The sequence below is a fragment of the Bos indicus x Bos taurus genome, chromosome 28, assembly GCF_003369695.1.
Source record: "Bos indicus x Bos taurus breed Angus x Brahman F1 hybrid chromosome 28, Bos_hybrid_MaternalHap_v2.0, whole genome shotgun sequence".
Classification (NCBI taxonomy): Eukaryota; Metazoa; Chordata; class Mammalia; order Artiodactyla; family Bovidae; genus Bos; species Bos indicus x Bos taurus.
The window spans coordinates 4,656,440-4,671,586 of NC_040103.1; the positions used below are offsets into that span (position 1 = coordinate 4,656,440).

The following is a 15,147-nucleotide window of genomic DNA, read 5'->3' on the forward strand; positions in this document are numbered from 1 at the left end:
GCTTTTATTATGTTGAGGTATGTTCCTTCTATTCCTGCTTTCTGGAGAGTTCTTATCATAAATGGATGTTGAATTTTGTCAAAGGCTTTCTCTGCATCTATTGAGATAATTATATGGTTTTTATTTTTCAATTTGTTAATGTGGTGTATTACATTGATTTGCGGATATTGAAGAATCCTTGCATCCCTGGGATAAAACCCACTTGGTCATGGTGTATGATCTTTTTAATGTGTTGTTGGATTCTGATTGCTAGAATTTTGTTAAGGATTTTTGCATCTATGTTCATCAGTGATATTGGCCTGTAGTTTTCTTTTTTTGTGGCATCTTTGTCAGGTTTTGGTATTAGGGTGATGGTGGCCTCATAGAATGAGTTTGGAAGTTTACCTTCCTCTGCAATTTTCTGGAAGAGTTTGAGTAGGATAGGCGTTAGCTCTTCTCTAAATTTTTGGTAGAATTCAGCTGTGAAGCTGTCTGGACCTGGGCTTTTGTTTGCTGGAAGATTTTTTATTACAGTTTCAATTTCCGAGCTTATGATGGGTCTGTTAAGAGTTTCTATTTCTTCCTGGTCCAGTTTTGGAAAGTTGTACTTTTCTAAGAATTTGTCCATTTCTTCCACGTTGTCCATTTTATTGGCATATAATTGTTGATAGTAGTCTCTTATGATCCTTTGTACTTCTGTGTTGTCTGTTGTGATCTCTTCATTTTCATTTCTAATTTTGTTTATTTGATTTTTCTCCCTTTGTTTCTTGATGAGTCTGGCTAATGGTTTGTCAATTTTATTTATCCTTTCAAAGAACCAGCTTTTGGCTTTGTTGATTTTTGCTATGGTCTCTTTTGTTTCTTTTGCATTCATTTCTGCCCTAATTTTTAAGATTTCTTTCCTTCTACTAACCCTGGGGTTCTTCATTTCTTCCTTTTCTAGTTGCTTTAGGTGTAGAGTTAGGTTATTTATTTGACTTTTTCCTTGTTTCTTGAGGTATGCCTGTATTGCTATGAACTTTCCCCTTAGGACTGCTTTTACAGTGTTCCACAGGTTTTGGGTTGTTGCGTTTTCATTTTCATTAGTTTCTATGCAAATTTTGATTTCTTTTTTGATTTCTTCTGTGATTTGTTGGTTATTCAGCAGCGTGTTTTACAGCCTCCATATGTTGGAATTTTTAATAGTTTTTCTCCTGTAATTGAGATCTAATCTTACTGCATTGTGGTCAGAAAAGATGCTTGCAATGATTTCTTTTTTTTTTTTTTTGAATTTACCAAGGCTAGATTTATGGCCCAGGATGTGATCTATCCTGGAGAAGGTTCCATGTGCGCTTGAGGAAAAGGTGAAATTCATTGTTTTGGGTGAAATGTCCTATAGATATCAATTAGGTCTAACTGGTCTATTGTATCATTTAGAGTTTGTGTTTCCTTGTTTATTTTCTGGTTAGGTGATCTATCCATAGGTGTGAGTGGGGTATTAAAGTCTCCCACTATTATTGTGTTATTGTTAATTTCTCCTTTTGTACTTGTTAGCATTTGTCTTACATATTGCGGTGCTCCCGTGTTGGGTGCATATATATTTATATTTGTTATATCTTCTTCTTGGATTGATCCTTTGATCATTATGTAGTGACCGTCTTTGTCTCTTTTCACAGCCTTTGTTTTAAAGTCTATTTTATCTGATATGAGTATTGCTACTCCTGCTTTCTTTTGGTTCCTATTTGCATGGAAAATCTTTTTCCAGCCCTTCACTTTCAGTCTGTATGTGTCCCCCATTTTGAGGTGGGTCTCTTGTAGACAACATATGTAGGGGTCTTGTTTTTGTATCCATTCAGCCAGTCTTTGTCTTTTGGTTGGGGCATTCAACCCATTTATGTTTAAGGTAATTACTGATAAGTATGATCCCATTGCCATTTACTTTATTGTTTTGGGTTCGAATTTATACACCGTTTTTGTGTTTCCTGTCTAGAGAATATCCTTTAGTATTTGTTGGAGAGCTGGTTTGGTGGTGCTGAATTCTCTCAGCTTTTGCTTGTCTGTAAAGCTTTTGATTTCTCCTTCATATTTGAATGAGATCCTTGCTGGGTACAATAATCTAGGTTGTAGGTTATTTTTTTTCATCACTTTAAGTATGTCTTGCCATTCTCTCCTGGCTTGAAGAGTTCCTATTGAAAGATCAGCTGTTATCCTTATGGGAATTCCCTTGTGTGTTATTTGTTGTTTTTCCCTTGCTGCTTTTAATATTTGTTCTTTGTGTTTGATCTTTGTTAATTTGATTAATATATGTCTTGGGGTATTTCACTTTGGGTTTATCCTGTTTGGCACTCTCTGGGTTTCTTGGACTTGAGTGATTATTTCCTTCTCCATTTTAGGGAAGTTTTCAACTATTATCTCCTCAAGTATTTTCTCATGGTCTTTCTTTTTGTCTTCTTCTTCTGGGATCCCTATGATTCAAATGTTGTAGCATTTAATATTGTCCTGGAGGTCTCTGAGATTGTCCTCATTTCTTTTAATTTGTTTTTCTTTTTTCCTCTCTGATTCATCTATTTCTGCCATTCTATCTTCTAATTCACTAATCCTATCTTCTGCCTCTGTTATTCTACTATTTGTTGCCTCCAGAGTGTTTTTAATTTCATTTATTGCATTATTCATTATATATTGACTCTTTTTTATTTCTTCTAGGTCCTTGTTAAACCTTTCTCGCATCTTCTCAATCCTTGTCTCCAGGCTATTTATCTGTGATCCTTTTTGATTTCAAGATTTTGGATCAATTTCACTATCATTATTCGGAATTCTTTATCAGGTAGATTCTCTATCTCTTCCTCTTTTGTTTGGTTTGGTGGGCATTTATCCTGTTCTTTTATCTGCTGGGTATTCCTCTGTCTCTTCATCTTGTTTAAATTGCTGAGTTTTGGGGTGTCCTTTCTGTATTCTGGCAGTTTGTGGAGTTCTGTTTATTGTGGAATTTCCTCACTGTGTGTGGGTTTGTACAGGTGGCTTGTCAAGGTTTCTTGGTTAGGGAAGCTTGTGTCGGTTTTCTGGTGGGTGGAGCTGTATTTCTTCTCTCTGGAGTGCAATGAAGTGTCCAGTAATGAGTTATGAGATGTCTATGGTTTTGGGGTGACTTTGGGCAGCTTGTATCTTGGAGCTCAGGGCTGTGTTCCTTTGTTGCTGGAGAATTTGTTTGGTATGTCTTGCCCTGGAACTTGTTGGCCCTTGTGTGGTGCTTGGTTTCAGTGTAGGTATGGAGGCGTTTGATGAGCTCCTGTCAATTAATGTTCCCTGGAGTTAAGAGTTCCCTGGAGTCAGGGTTTGGACTTAAGCCTCCTGCTTCCAGTTATCGGTCTTATTTTTACAGTAGTTTCAAAACTTCTCCTTCTATACAGCACCATTGATAAAACATCTACGTTAAAGATGAAAAGTTTCTCTGTCGTGAGGGTCACCCAGAGAGGTTCACAGCATTACGTGGAGAAGAGAAGAAGGAGGAGGGAGTTAGAGGTGACCCGGATGAGATGAGGTGGAACCAATAGAGGAGAGAGTGGGCTAGCCAGTAATCACTTCCTTATGTGCATTCCACAACTGGACTGCTCAGAGATGTTCACGGAGTTATACAGAGAAGAGAAGAAGGAGGAAGGAGGCAGAGGTGGCCAGGAGGATAAAAGGGGGGGATGAAAAGGAGGGAGACAGATACAGCCAGTAATCAGTTCCCTAATCAGTTCCCTCCACTGTCTGGTACACACAGAAATTCATAGAGTTGGGTAGAGTAGAGAGGGGTTAGGGAGGAGACACAGGCGACCTGGTGGAGAAAAAGGAGAGTCCAAAGGGAGAGAGAGCAGTCAAGCCAGTAATCTCGCTCCCTAGTGAAAAATGGGTCCTGAAGATTGGGTTCTTAAAGGTACAAAATTGGTAACAAATACATACAAGCAAAAATTAAAAATCTAGAGTAGAGTTTGGAATTTCAAAAATACAATGTTAAAGGAAAGAAGAAGGAAAACAAAGAGAGAGAAAACAAACAAACAAAAACAAAGCCACAAAAATTATAAAGAAAATATAGGTATAAAATTGATAACAAATACCAAAAAGCAAAAGTTAAAACTCTAGAGTACAGTTTGGAATTTCAAAAATACAATGTTAAAAAAAAAGGAAGAAAAAGAAAGAGAGAAAAAAAAGTCACAAAAATTATAAAAAGAAAAAATATATAGGTACAAAATTGATAACAAATACCAAAAAGCTAAAATTAAAAATCTAGAGTAGAGTTTGGAATTTCAAAAATACAATGTTAAAGAAAAGAAAAACAAAAAGGTCAAAAAAATTATAAAAAATATATATATGAAGTTTGCTTTTAAAAAAATAAGGTCTTTTTTTTTTTTGCAAAGTAATAGTAGGTTATAAAAGTGAAAATTAAAGGAATAATAGAGGACTTAAAATTAAAGAAAGAAAGAATGATCGTAAAAATAGTAAAAATATATCGAGGACTTTCTCTGGTTTTGTTGTGAGTATTGTGGGTTCAGTTCATTTTTGGCTAGTTTCTTGGTCCGACTTTTATTTCTCAAGATCTATAGGCCCCTTCCTATGTAGTCGGTAGTAACCACAGGGTTTTAATCTATTGCCTGTAGCTTCCAAGGCGGTTCCCTCTGTTCTAGCTTCTTCTGTTTGCTGGTCTCTTCAGTGTCTGGTTTCTGCCCTGACACAAAGGGGACGGTGGAGGACACTTTTTTTTTTTTTTAGGCTCACTTGTTCAGTCGCGCTGTGGGGAGGGAGGGAGGGATGCTGCAAACAAGTAACACTGGTGTGTGCTCGCAGTGCCTCAGCCACACTGGGTCTGCTCCCACTCATGGTGTGTGTAGCCTCCCTGCCCACACTGCTCAGGCTCTAGGTTGCTCTGCTGGGAACCATCCGTGGCCGGCCCTGGGCTGCCTGCACCTCCCAGGTCCAAGCTGCTCAGGTTCAGGCACTCGGGTAGTCCTCAGAGGCGCAGACTCGGTTGGGCCTGTGTTTTGTGCCCTTCCCAGGTCCGAGCAGCTCAGGTGATGAGGTGTTTGGCGAGCGCAATTGCTGCGACTTATCGCCTCCCCACCGCTCACTTATCTAGGTGTACAACCGGCGTACCTTCTCAGGCAGATGTTGACCGTCCAGACCCCCAAGAAATCTTAGTTAGCAAAGAAGCCTGCTTACAGTTTTATAGATAATGTCTCTCTAGGGCTGCGATTGCCCCCTTCTGGCTCTGGCTGCCTGTCACCGGAGGGGGATGGTCTGCAGCCGGCTATCTCTGTTCAGTCCTTTGTTCTGTGCGCGGGCCTGGCGGTGTCTTAGGTTAGGGCTGGCTTTTCGGGTGGTAGATATCCCACAGTCTGGTTTGCTAGCCCAAATTATTTCGCTCAGATAGCGCTCGGGGTATTCAGGCCAGATTCTTACTCTAAGTGATGCAGCCTGTGCCGGGCCTCCCTGCCCAGCCCCCGCTTGCTAATGGCGTGTGCAGGCATCTGGGCTGCTTCTCCGCTGGGGGAGTTACCGTAGGGCTCGTAATTTGCGGGTTTTAATTGTTTATTTATTTTTCCTCCCTGTTATGTTGCCCTCTGTGCTTCCAAGGCTCCGCACAGATTCGGCAGTGAGAAGGTTTCCTGGTGTTTGGAAACTTCTCTCTTTTTAAGACTCCCTTCCTGGGATGGAACTCCATCCCTCCCTCTTTTGTCTCTTTTTTCGTCTTTTATATTTTTTCCTACATCCTTTCGAAGACTTGGGTTGCTTTTCTGGGTGCCTGATGTCCTCTGCTGGCATTCAGAAGTTGTTTTGTGGAATTTCCTCGGCGTTTAAATGTTCTTTTGATGAATTTGTGGGGGAGAAAGTGTTCTCCCCGTCCTACTACTCCGCCATCTTAGCTCCTCTCCCTAAAGTCTGTCTTAATTGTTGATGCATGAACTAGTCTTTGTATGTGGCTGGGAAAACCTATTTATAAGATACTATTATTATTTTAATTTATTAAAAAAATTGAAGTATAGTTGATTTATTATACAATGTGTTAGTTTCAGGTGTACAGCAAAGTGACTCAGTTATATATGTATATATGACTTCCCAGGTGGTGCTAGTGGTAAAGAAGCCTCCTGCAAACACAGAAGATGTAAGAGATATGGGTTTGATCCTGGGTTGGGAAGATCCCCTGGAGAAGGGCACAGCAACCAACTCCAGTATTCTTGCCTGGAGAATCCTGTGGACAGAGGAGCCTGGTGGGCTACAGTCCATGGGGTTGCAAAGGGTCAGACACGACTGAATGACTTGCACACACATGCACGCATATATGTATATTCTTTTTCAAATTCTTTTCCTGTATATTGAGATATTGAGTATAGTTTGCTGTGCTATACAGCAGTTCCCTGTTTATCTATTTTATATATACTAGTGTGTATTTGGAAAAGGCATGTATTTGGAAAAGGCAATGGCACCCCACTCTAGTACTCTTGCCTGGAAAATCCCATGGATAGAGGAGTCTGATAGGCTGCAATCCATGGGGTCGCTAAGAGTCGGACACAACTGAGTGACTTCACTTTCACTTTTCACTTTTGTGCATTGGAGAAGGCAGTGGCAACCCACTCCAGTGTTCTTGCCTGGAGAATCCCAGAGATGGGGAAGCCTGGTGAGCTGCTGTCTATGGGGTCACACAGAGTCGGACAGGACTGAAGCGACTTAGGAGGAGGAGGAGGAGGAGGAGTGTGTATATGTTAATCCCAAATTCATAACTGACCCTTCCTCCCCACCTTTCTCTGTTGGTTATCATGTGTGTGTGTGCTCAGTCATGTCTGACTCTTTGTGGATCCTTTGTACTTTTTCTCTGATAGATAACAGTGATGGAAATAAAGTCTGAGACTTCGTTTCATTCATTCACTTGATCATTCTGTAGATATTAACCAAGTCCCCACCTATAAGCTCCAGGAATTATCTGGAACACCAAGGATACAGGAATGGACACAGGAGGATGCAGGCAGTTGCTCCAGTTGTGGAACTCTTACTCCAAAGAGAGGAGAAAGAAATTACATGAGTAAATAAATATGTCAAGATGCATAGTGCTAAGGAGAAAAAAAAGGAGCAGGGAAAAGCCTAAAGACCAGAGAATTCTGTTTTAGATACTTTAAATATATGTATCTTCTCTCTGCTGCACCTCCCTGCTAAACCCAGAAGATGCTTGGAACATATTGAGTGAATTATTAACCCAGATGGATTATATTGGATCACCTGACTGTGAGACTACCTTGGATAGACCATCCTTCTTGGGAGGTACTTGTAGGAATGTAATTTGATATTTTGCTGCCAGAAACACATCTGAGTTGTTCACTCTGTCAGTAGATATGCATTATGGGAATGATAACAGATTTCAATACCAGCCTAGGTAGAGCGTAATTAGGGAGGGAAAATTCAGCTTCCTAGAGACATATTAATTCCAGTCAAACAGAACCAATTTGGCATCTTCTTTCCTACTGTTCTTCTTCAGCCATTGGGCTGATGGAAGATTCACTGTTTTGCCATCTTGTAACATGTGGTAGGACTCAGTTTTTACCAAGACCAATGTCCTCTTTTCAATTCTTCTAGCCTCCAGGAAAGGATAAAGTCCCTCAGCTTGTCACTTAAAGAAATCACTGCTAAGGTAAGTACCTTTCTATGCCCACTTTCTAAAGAAGTTGCTGAAGTTTTCTTTTGATGTAATTTCATGTCACAAATCACCTGGGCTCTGGACAAAATATGGACTTGCCAAAACCATTCTACAGGCTAAGTGATGGGCTAGCCCATGAGCCAGGGCCAAGGGCTGCTCCTCTGGTGGATGTTCTGGCTGTGGTCCCCAGGCATCGATGGGCTTGGCCTTCGGGGAAGGAAACATGATTACTGCTGTGCAGAATCAAATGTCTTTGCTTAAAAAGGCTTCTAGGATGGGTGTAATCTGATAAGTTGAATACATTCCCTTCCAGAAGGGCTGGGTTCACGTTTTTCACAAACAGATGGAAATGGTACAGTAGGCGCTTTTTTTTTTTTTTTTTTAAGTTAAGTTGACTTCAAAATCATTTTGCCTATCTTACCTACCATTTATACTTCATATCAGCACCTTGGTTTGCATAGAGATAGAACCCAACATTATTGCCTGGGAGCACATAGTCAATTCACTTAAATAGTCAGTATGTGGTCAGTGAGGATAACCACAGTTTACGAAACAAAACCCTCCTCCACAGAGATAGTTACTCCCCACCAAGTTATTGACAAACGGTGAAGCAGGATCAATTACCCTGTGAATTATTATTAGAGGGGAGGCAGGCAGAGAACTAGGTCTGAATCATTAATGATTTGTGTTGAGTCTGGGAACCAGGCTGTTATAAGATAGTTGAAATATGTAAAGGACAGGATTCTGAGCAGGGAGCAAAGCAGCCAAGAGTCCACCGGCCTGGAGGGAAGATCTTGTTCTCCGTCCCTAGGGAGGAGAGTAGGAAGACCTGTGGGGGTTTTGTAGACCCCAGCAGAGCCAAGACAGTGGATGTATTTTTGGCAAAAAATGTCCACAGTGGCTCTGGTCCTTTTCCTGGTTTTTGTGTCTAGTTCACTTTTGAAAAAAAACTATATGATTTTGCTAAAAACCACACCACAACAGTTTGATGGGTAGTTCTGCCCTGTATCGAAAGAGAGCTTCCTGTGAGGATTGAGCCTTGGACCCCAGAACGCTTGAAGTCCACCTGCCCTGCCTTCCCAAAGAACCACCCCAGAATGCTCACCCAGAGCAGAAGGGCAGGATGAGACTCAGGCGGCCGTTTGGGGACCTGAATCCACATGCAGAACTTGGGAAAGGACTTTATTTCAGGCTCCCAGGCAGAGTGTGGCTGACACCGTGTCTCCTGCCCAACTGGGTCAAGGACACTGGCTTGGTTTACCAGTTTTGTTATAGGAAGCAAGAGCGGATGCTAGGCAGCACACCTGGATTTCTGCCTTATCAGGGATGGTGATGTTCCCATTGACATTCCTGTCCCATCCACTTCTGTGACCTCCAGGGGAGCCACTGGGGAGTTGAGGTGGGGCCAAAGCTTCCTGGATGGGGATGTGGTAGAGGTACCTCTTGTGCTTCCTACCAGAAATTTTGCCATTTGTAAGTACAGCCTAATTTCTGTGTAGAATTAAAACGTGGAAGGACTCTTGGGTTTGGGTTTATTGAGCATCAGATAAACACACATGTTGTGTGTGTAACATGAATGAGTCTGGATCCCAACAGGGAGGATGTAGGTGTGCATAATCTGTAACACAGATGGTATTTGTATGTGTGTGTTTTCTACGACATCTTATATCATGTACACACACATGTACACATGTGCACACGGCACTGGGGTTTGTCAGTCTCTCCAGCTGCTGTGATTTGCCCAAATGCCAAAAGTCTTTTGCTTTGTTTGTATCTTTGCTCCAAAACATTTATAAAAAAAATTACAATTCCCTTGCTTTTCCATAAAAATTAGCAAATGCATGCCTACGATTTTAAAATGTAAATGGAAAAGCTCCACTTGATAATGAGTTCCTTAGGGTCTAATTTTATTTGGAAATAAAAAAGGGGATGCAGATTTTCTGGGGCATGCATGCCTGCAGCCATGTGTGTTTGTATATATAGGTGGGTGTGTACATGTGCACATACATGAATGTGTGTGTGTGTGACAGCCATATATTAGTCTATAGAGAATTAAAACTGCTCAGTTGCACACAACAACTTTCTCTCTACTCTGAACTTGATTGACTGGTGACCTTGAAGTGAAAGTCACAGTCTTCTTTCTTCAGTGTATTAGACACAATAATCTGATATTCTTTCAACTCCTTCCTCAAAGACAGCTGGCACCTGCCTTTGACTCATTACATTTTTTGACTCTTATGGGTTACCCAAACCAAAGGTAATTAGGGGATAAAGGAGATGGAAGAAAGTGTTGGAAATAAATGGGATATCCGGAGGTTGGTAGATATTAGATTACACTCAGCAGTGCCGGAAAGAATGTACATTGCAATTTAATAAGAAGATTTAGAGGTTGTTTTATATTAATAGTGACAGCTCGCTCAATAAAAGAGAAACTGACCCAATTATGGTTAAGAGAGACTGTGAGCTAAAATCAGAAATACTGGATATACCCGGATGAGGTGCAACAGTCATGACTGGGGTAATGGAGTTGACAGAAATGTCCTGGGACCTCTGGTGACACGCTTTTGACCAAGGGGACGGGATCTTCCTGTGATCAGCATGGAGCCCACGAGACAGTGCTTGGGCAGATGTCACAGCAACTTCCTTTAACTTCTGGTCCCAACATTGTGACGAATCTCAGGGCCATCGAGAGGGTGTCTCCAAATTGATGGCTTTGGACAGTGGTTGCTCAGCTCTGCTGGCACGAACTTTGGGGTAGAAGCCTTTATGCTGTCCCTTCATCCAGAGATTTTTATGAAGCGATTTATAAAAAGAGTTTTATAAAGAGATTTGGGAGATTACAGCTGCTTAATGGAAAGGAACATGCTGAAGGCCATGGGGGCAAAGGTGTACTATTTTAGACAGCGTGGGCCAGGTCTGTGTTGATTTTAGAAAGAATATCTGTTGAAGTCTGAGGTCAGCAAAGCACTTCAAGGTGATAATATTTGGCATGAGCTGAAACTTCTGGGGAGATTAAATTTTATATTTTCTCTGGGCTCTGTGAATCCACCTGGGTTGTTATTTCTTGAATGGAATGTTGGGTTTTTGGTGAGAAAAGAGGGGTGCTTCTAAGTAACATCCTTTGTGGATCCCCCAGATGTCTTCACATATGTATTCGTTGTTATTCAGCTGTGCTCTCTGCTTTCGCTGAACTGGAGGTTTTTTTAGGTAGTTCATTAATCTCAGTATAGGTAGCAATTGAATACAAGATTTTTGCTTTAAATAAAAGAAACAAAATCTCATATTTTAGCTTCAAACAAATACAAAATAGCCTAAGACATCTGGAAAAACAAACTGAGATTTAAGATTTTTGCTATTTTTTCAAGATCAAGAAAGATGTAGGAAGTGAAATGCTAAAACCTGCAAACTTTCCTGAGATCTACTTGTCTATTTTTCAAATCTGGCTTCCCAGCAAGTATTTACCCTCCAGTTTTATTAGACAGCATCCACTAGGAACTCTCTGCCCTTGATTGCAACATCTGTGCACCGTTATTTCCTGCCTACTATGTGCCACACACAGAATGAAACCCCTGCTCCCATAGCGTGTGTCCTCCCCAGAGAGGTAAGAGAAAAATAAAGGAAGAATGGCAGCAGTGTGTCAGCTGGAGAGGACGCTATGGACAGACAGCCTGCAGGGGCAGGTGGGAGGGAGGAAGGGCTGAGGGGTGGTTATGTTCCGTGGGTGATCCACACGGCCCTTCTTCCCAAGGCAAACCCTGTGGGCTGTGCCACCAGGGACAAGCTGAGCCACCCAGAGGAGGATGCCAGTGTCAGAGGCTCTGGGGAGGGAGCAGGTAGAGGGCTCGAGTTATTTACCTGTGGTTGTGTCCAGTTGTGCCAGCTCATCTCAGTTTCCTCCCTCCCTCCTCCCTGCTCTCTCCCTCCTCTCCCTCCTCCCTCCCTGCTCTCTCCCTCCTCTCCCTCCTCCCTCCCTGCTCTCTCCCTCCTCTCCCTCCTCCCTGCTCCCTCCTCCCTCCCTACTCTCTCCCTCCTCTCCCTCCCTCCTTCCTCCCTCCCTCCTCCTTCCTCCCTCCTTCCTTCCTCCCTCCCTCCTCCTTCCTCCCTCCTCTCCCTCCTTCCTTCCTCCCTCCTCTCCCTCCTCCCTTCTTCCCTCCTTCCCTCCTTCCCTCCTCCCCTCTCTTCTTCCTTCCATCCTTCCTTCCTTCATGTGTTGCTTGTTTTTTGAGAAATCTCCTGCGGTTATTCTGTATCGCCCCTTTACTACTTATAAAGCCAGGAATCTGGCTGGTGCTCTGTCGCCCTCTAACCTTTACCTGAGCAAATGATGATTCATGGCTGTCTCTCTCCATCTAGGTGTGTATGAGTGAAAGACTCTGCAGTGCCCTGAGAAAGAAGGTTAACGATATTGAAACCCAACTGCCAGCACTGTTTGAAGCCAAAATGCTTGCCATCTCAGGTACCTGGGACAGAGGGGATGTGGAGACAGTTGGAATGAGTGATGACAAACGCCACACCCCTTTCTCGTCCTGGATTAACACTTTACCTGTGCTGAATGTTGTGTAGCATCTACCTGTCACTTGACAACTCAGAGCCTTCCCAGGGAGTCTCACTGAAACTCATGGAATAGATGGGCAGCAGGGTTTTTTTTTATAAGGGATGGGTTATTATTTTTCAGTCGGGTCCAACTCTTGTGACCCCATAGACAGTAGCCTGCAGGCTCCTCTGTCCATGGGATTTTCCAGGCAAGAATACTGGAGTGGATTACCATTTCTTTCTCCAGAGGATCTTCCCGACTCAGGGATTGAACCTGCATCTCCTGCATTGCAGGCAGAGTTTTTACCACTGAGCCACCAGGGTACTCCTATAAGGGATGTATAAGACTCTTAAAAATGCACAAGCACACGTTATATAAAATAGCTATTTGTGTAGATTGCATTCCCAGTTTCTGTTTAAGCATTTAGAGATGAGATGTACTCTGGATGCCATGTAATTCTAGCTAGGGTTTCTACAGACTTATGTATCTGGAGATGCTTAGTGAGGGTGTGATCAACCGCTTCCTATGGGGGAAAGAGTGGTATCAGGAGACAAACTGATGTACTCAGAGTAACAACCTAGTCATAGGTAAGAGATTTTTGGAGGATTTTCAGTGGATCATTATCCTTCCTTAATTTGGTAGTTATAAAGGGATATACTTTTCCATTAATCAGTAGGCTGAAAAGACGAGTCTCTGAAAATAGGATCTTACTCTATCATTTGAATGGTACTTAAAGAAAAGGTTTATTTATTTATTGGCTGAGGTGGGTCTTTGTTGCTGTACTTTCTCTAGAAGTTTATCTGTGCAGTTTTCTCATTGTGGTGGCTTCTTACTGTGGATCATGGGCTCAGTAGTTGTAGCCCACAGGCTTAGTTGCCCCGAGGCACGTGGAATCTTCCCGGACAAGGGATTAAACTGGTGTTCCCTGCATTCTTAACCACTGGGCCACCAGGGAAGCCCCTGAACACTGCTTTGGAACATTCCTCTGCATTTATTATTATTTTTTTTCACATCAGCTCTATCAGGTAGGAGGGAGAAACACTGTGATCCCGAGGAACAAAGGGAGAGGTTGAGGCCCTGGAATGTGTCCTGTGGTTAAATTAACCCCATTAACTGAGTGGTGCTAGATCAGGGCAAGTGTCCAGGTGTGATATATGGATTTTTAACCCAGTTATGTAATGACACCATGTTTTATAAGTTGAATGAATCTGTAGCGCATCAACTCCAGAAGAATCATAAAAATTTAATGAAAAGGTATAATAATTACATGTATGGGTTTTAAATGGCATTTTAAGAAGGAATACAATAATTGGCAGCTTCTGCTCTTCAGATCATTAAACAACTAATGTTGGCAGCTAACGAGCAATTTGGTGCCTGGCGCAGTGATGCGTGTCATTTACAGCCCGTAGAACACGCGGACGCGCATGTGGGGCTCGGCTCTCAACAGCTTCACATTCCATTTCCTTTGAATTATGGCCCCATTTGCTAAGAGGAAAAAAGATTGAATACAATCTTGCTTCTGAATTAGGGTTTTTGCCTTTCTTAATCAATGCATCTTTCTCAAGAATACAGGTGGATGTGTCTCTATTAAGCCCAGAGGAGGAGATGCATCATTTGGGCAGCAGAGAAACCCTCTCTCAAATGTGAATTATCTCCTGTTTAGGATCCAGGGAAAATTCTTAATATGGTATCTTGCACAGAGGGCCTGAGTTTTCTGTGTAGTTTTTAGATCAGCTGAGAAATTAGTGAGAACTGATTGGATGAGGGATTCCCTGAGTTAACTGGGGTGGGAACACACTCCCCACATCCTATTTCCTGGACACTCTTGAGCCCCTTGGTGAACAGCCCTTTCAGTCCATGAACTGCCCTGTGGGTTGGATTGGTGACAGATGATCATCATTAACTTCTGTGGTGGTATTGGTTTAGTCTCTAAGTCCCACTCTTTGCAACCCTATGGACTGTAGCCCACCATGCTCCTCTGTCCATGGGATTTTCCCAGCAAGAATACTGGTGTGGATTGACATTTCTTCCAGGGATCTTCCTGACCCAGGGATCAAACCCACGTCTCTTGTATCTCCTGTATTGGTGGGCAGATTCTTTACTGCTGAGCCACCAGGGAAGCCCCTTAACTTCTGTACATAATGCAGTTTCCATTTCCTTTTGAGCTGTGCTCCACAGGAGGGAGGGTCAAGGGAGGAAGAGGTATTCTCCTTAGGATGCTGGCAGGTCTGTTTTTATATAGTCAAAATAGCAAACCCTCACTCTGTTAGACAAAAGCACAAACATCTCCAAGAGAGGCCTTTCTCTTTTTTTTTAGTACATAATTTTAAACTTTCTTTTCTTTTTTTTTTTACAACAGTTTTATTTTTTTTTAATTTAATTTTATTTTTAAACTTTACAATATTGTATTAGTTTTGCCAAATATTGAAATGAATCCGCCACAGGTATACCCACATTCCCCATCGTGAACCCTCCTCCCATCTCCCTCCCCTACCCTCTCTCTGGGTCATCCCAGTGCACCAGCCCCAAGCATCCAGTACTGTGCATTGAACCTGGACTGGCGACTCGTTTCATACATGATATTATACATGTTTCAATGCTATTCTCCCAAATCTCCCCACCCTCTCCCTCTCCCACAGAGTCCATAAGACTGATCTATACACCGGTGTCTCTTTTGCTGTCTCGTACACAGGGTTATTGTTACCATCTTTCTAAATTCCATATATATGCGTTAGTGTACTGTATTGGTGTTTTTCTTTCTGGCTTACTTCACTCTGTATAATAGGTTCCAGTTTCATCCATCTCATTAGAACTGATTCACATGTATTCTTTTCAATGGCTGAGTAATACTCCATTGTGTATATGTACCATAGCTTTCTTATCCATTCATCTGCTGATGGGCATCTAGGTTGCTTCCATGTCCTGGCTATTATAAACAGTGCTGCGATGAACATTGGGGTACACGTGTCTCTTTCCCTTCTGGTTTCCTCAG

The 15,147-nt window shown here is 42.2% G+C and overlaps 1 protein-coding gene across 3 annotated transcripts in view; it reads left to right on the forward strand.

The window, feature by feature from the left end:
• DISC1 (DISC1 scaffold protein) overlaps positions 1-15,147 on the forward strand; it is a 427,041-nt gene that overhangs the window by 186,422 nt on the left and 225,472 nt on the right. For 2 of the 3 annotated variants that reach the window (XR_003509171.1, XM_027530483.1), the window contains exons 7-8: positions 7,561-7,615; positions 11,975-12,077. The exons of the other annotated variant lie outside the window; for it this stretch is intronic. Coding sequence is in view for 1 of the 2 variants with exons in the window: in XM_027530483.1 (XP_027386284.1) it covers positions 7,561-7,615; positions 11,975-12,077 (158 nt within the window). In the remaining variant the exon portion in view is untranslated. The remainder of the gene's footprint in view (positions 1-7,560; positions 7,616-11,974; positions 12,078-15,147) is intronic. 3 annotated transcript variants of the gene reach the window in all.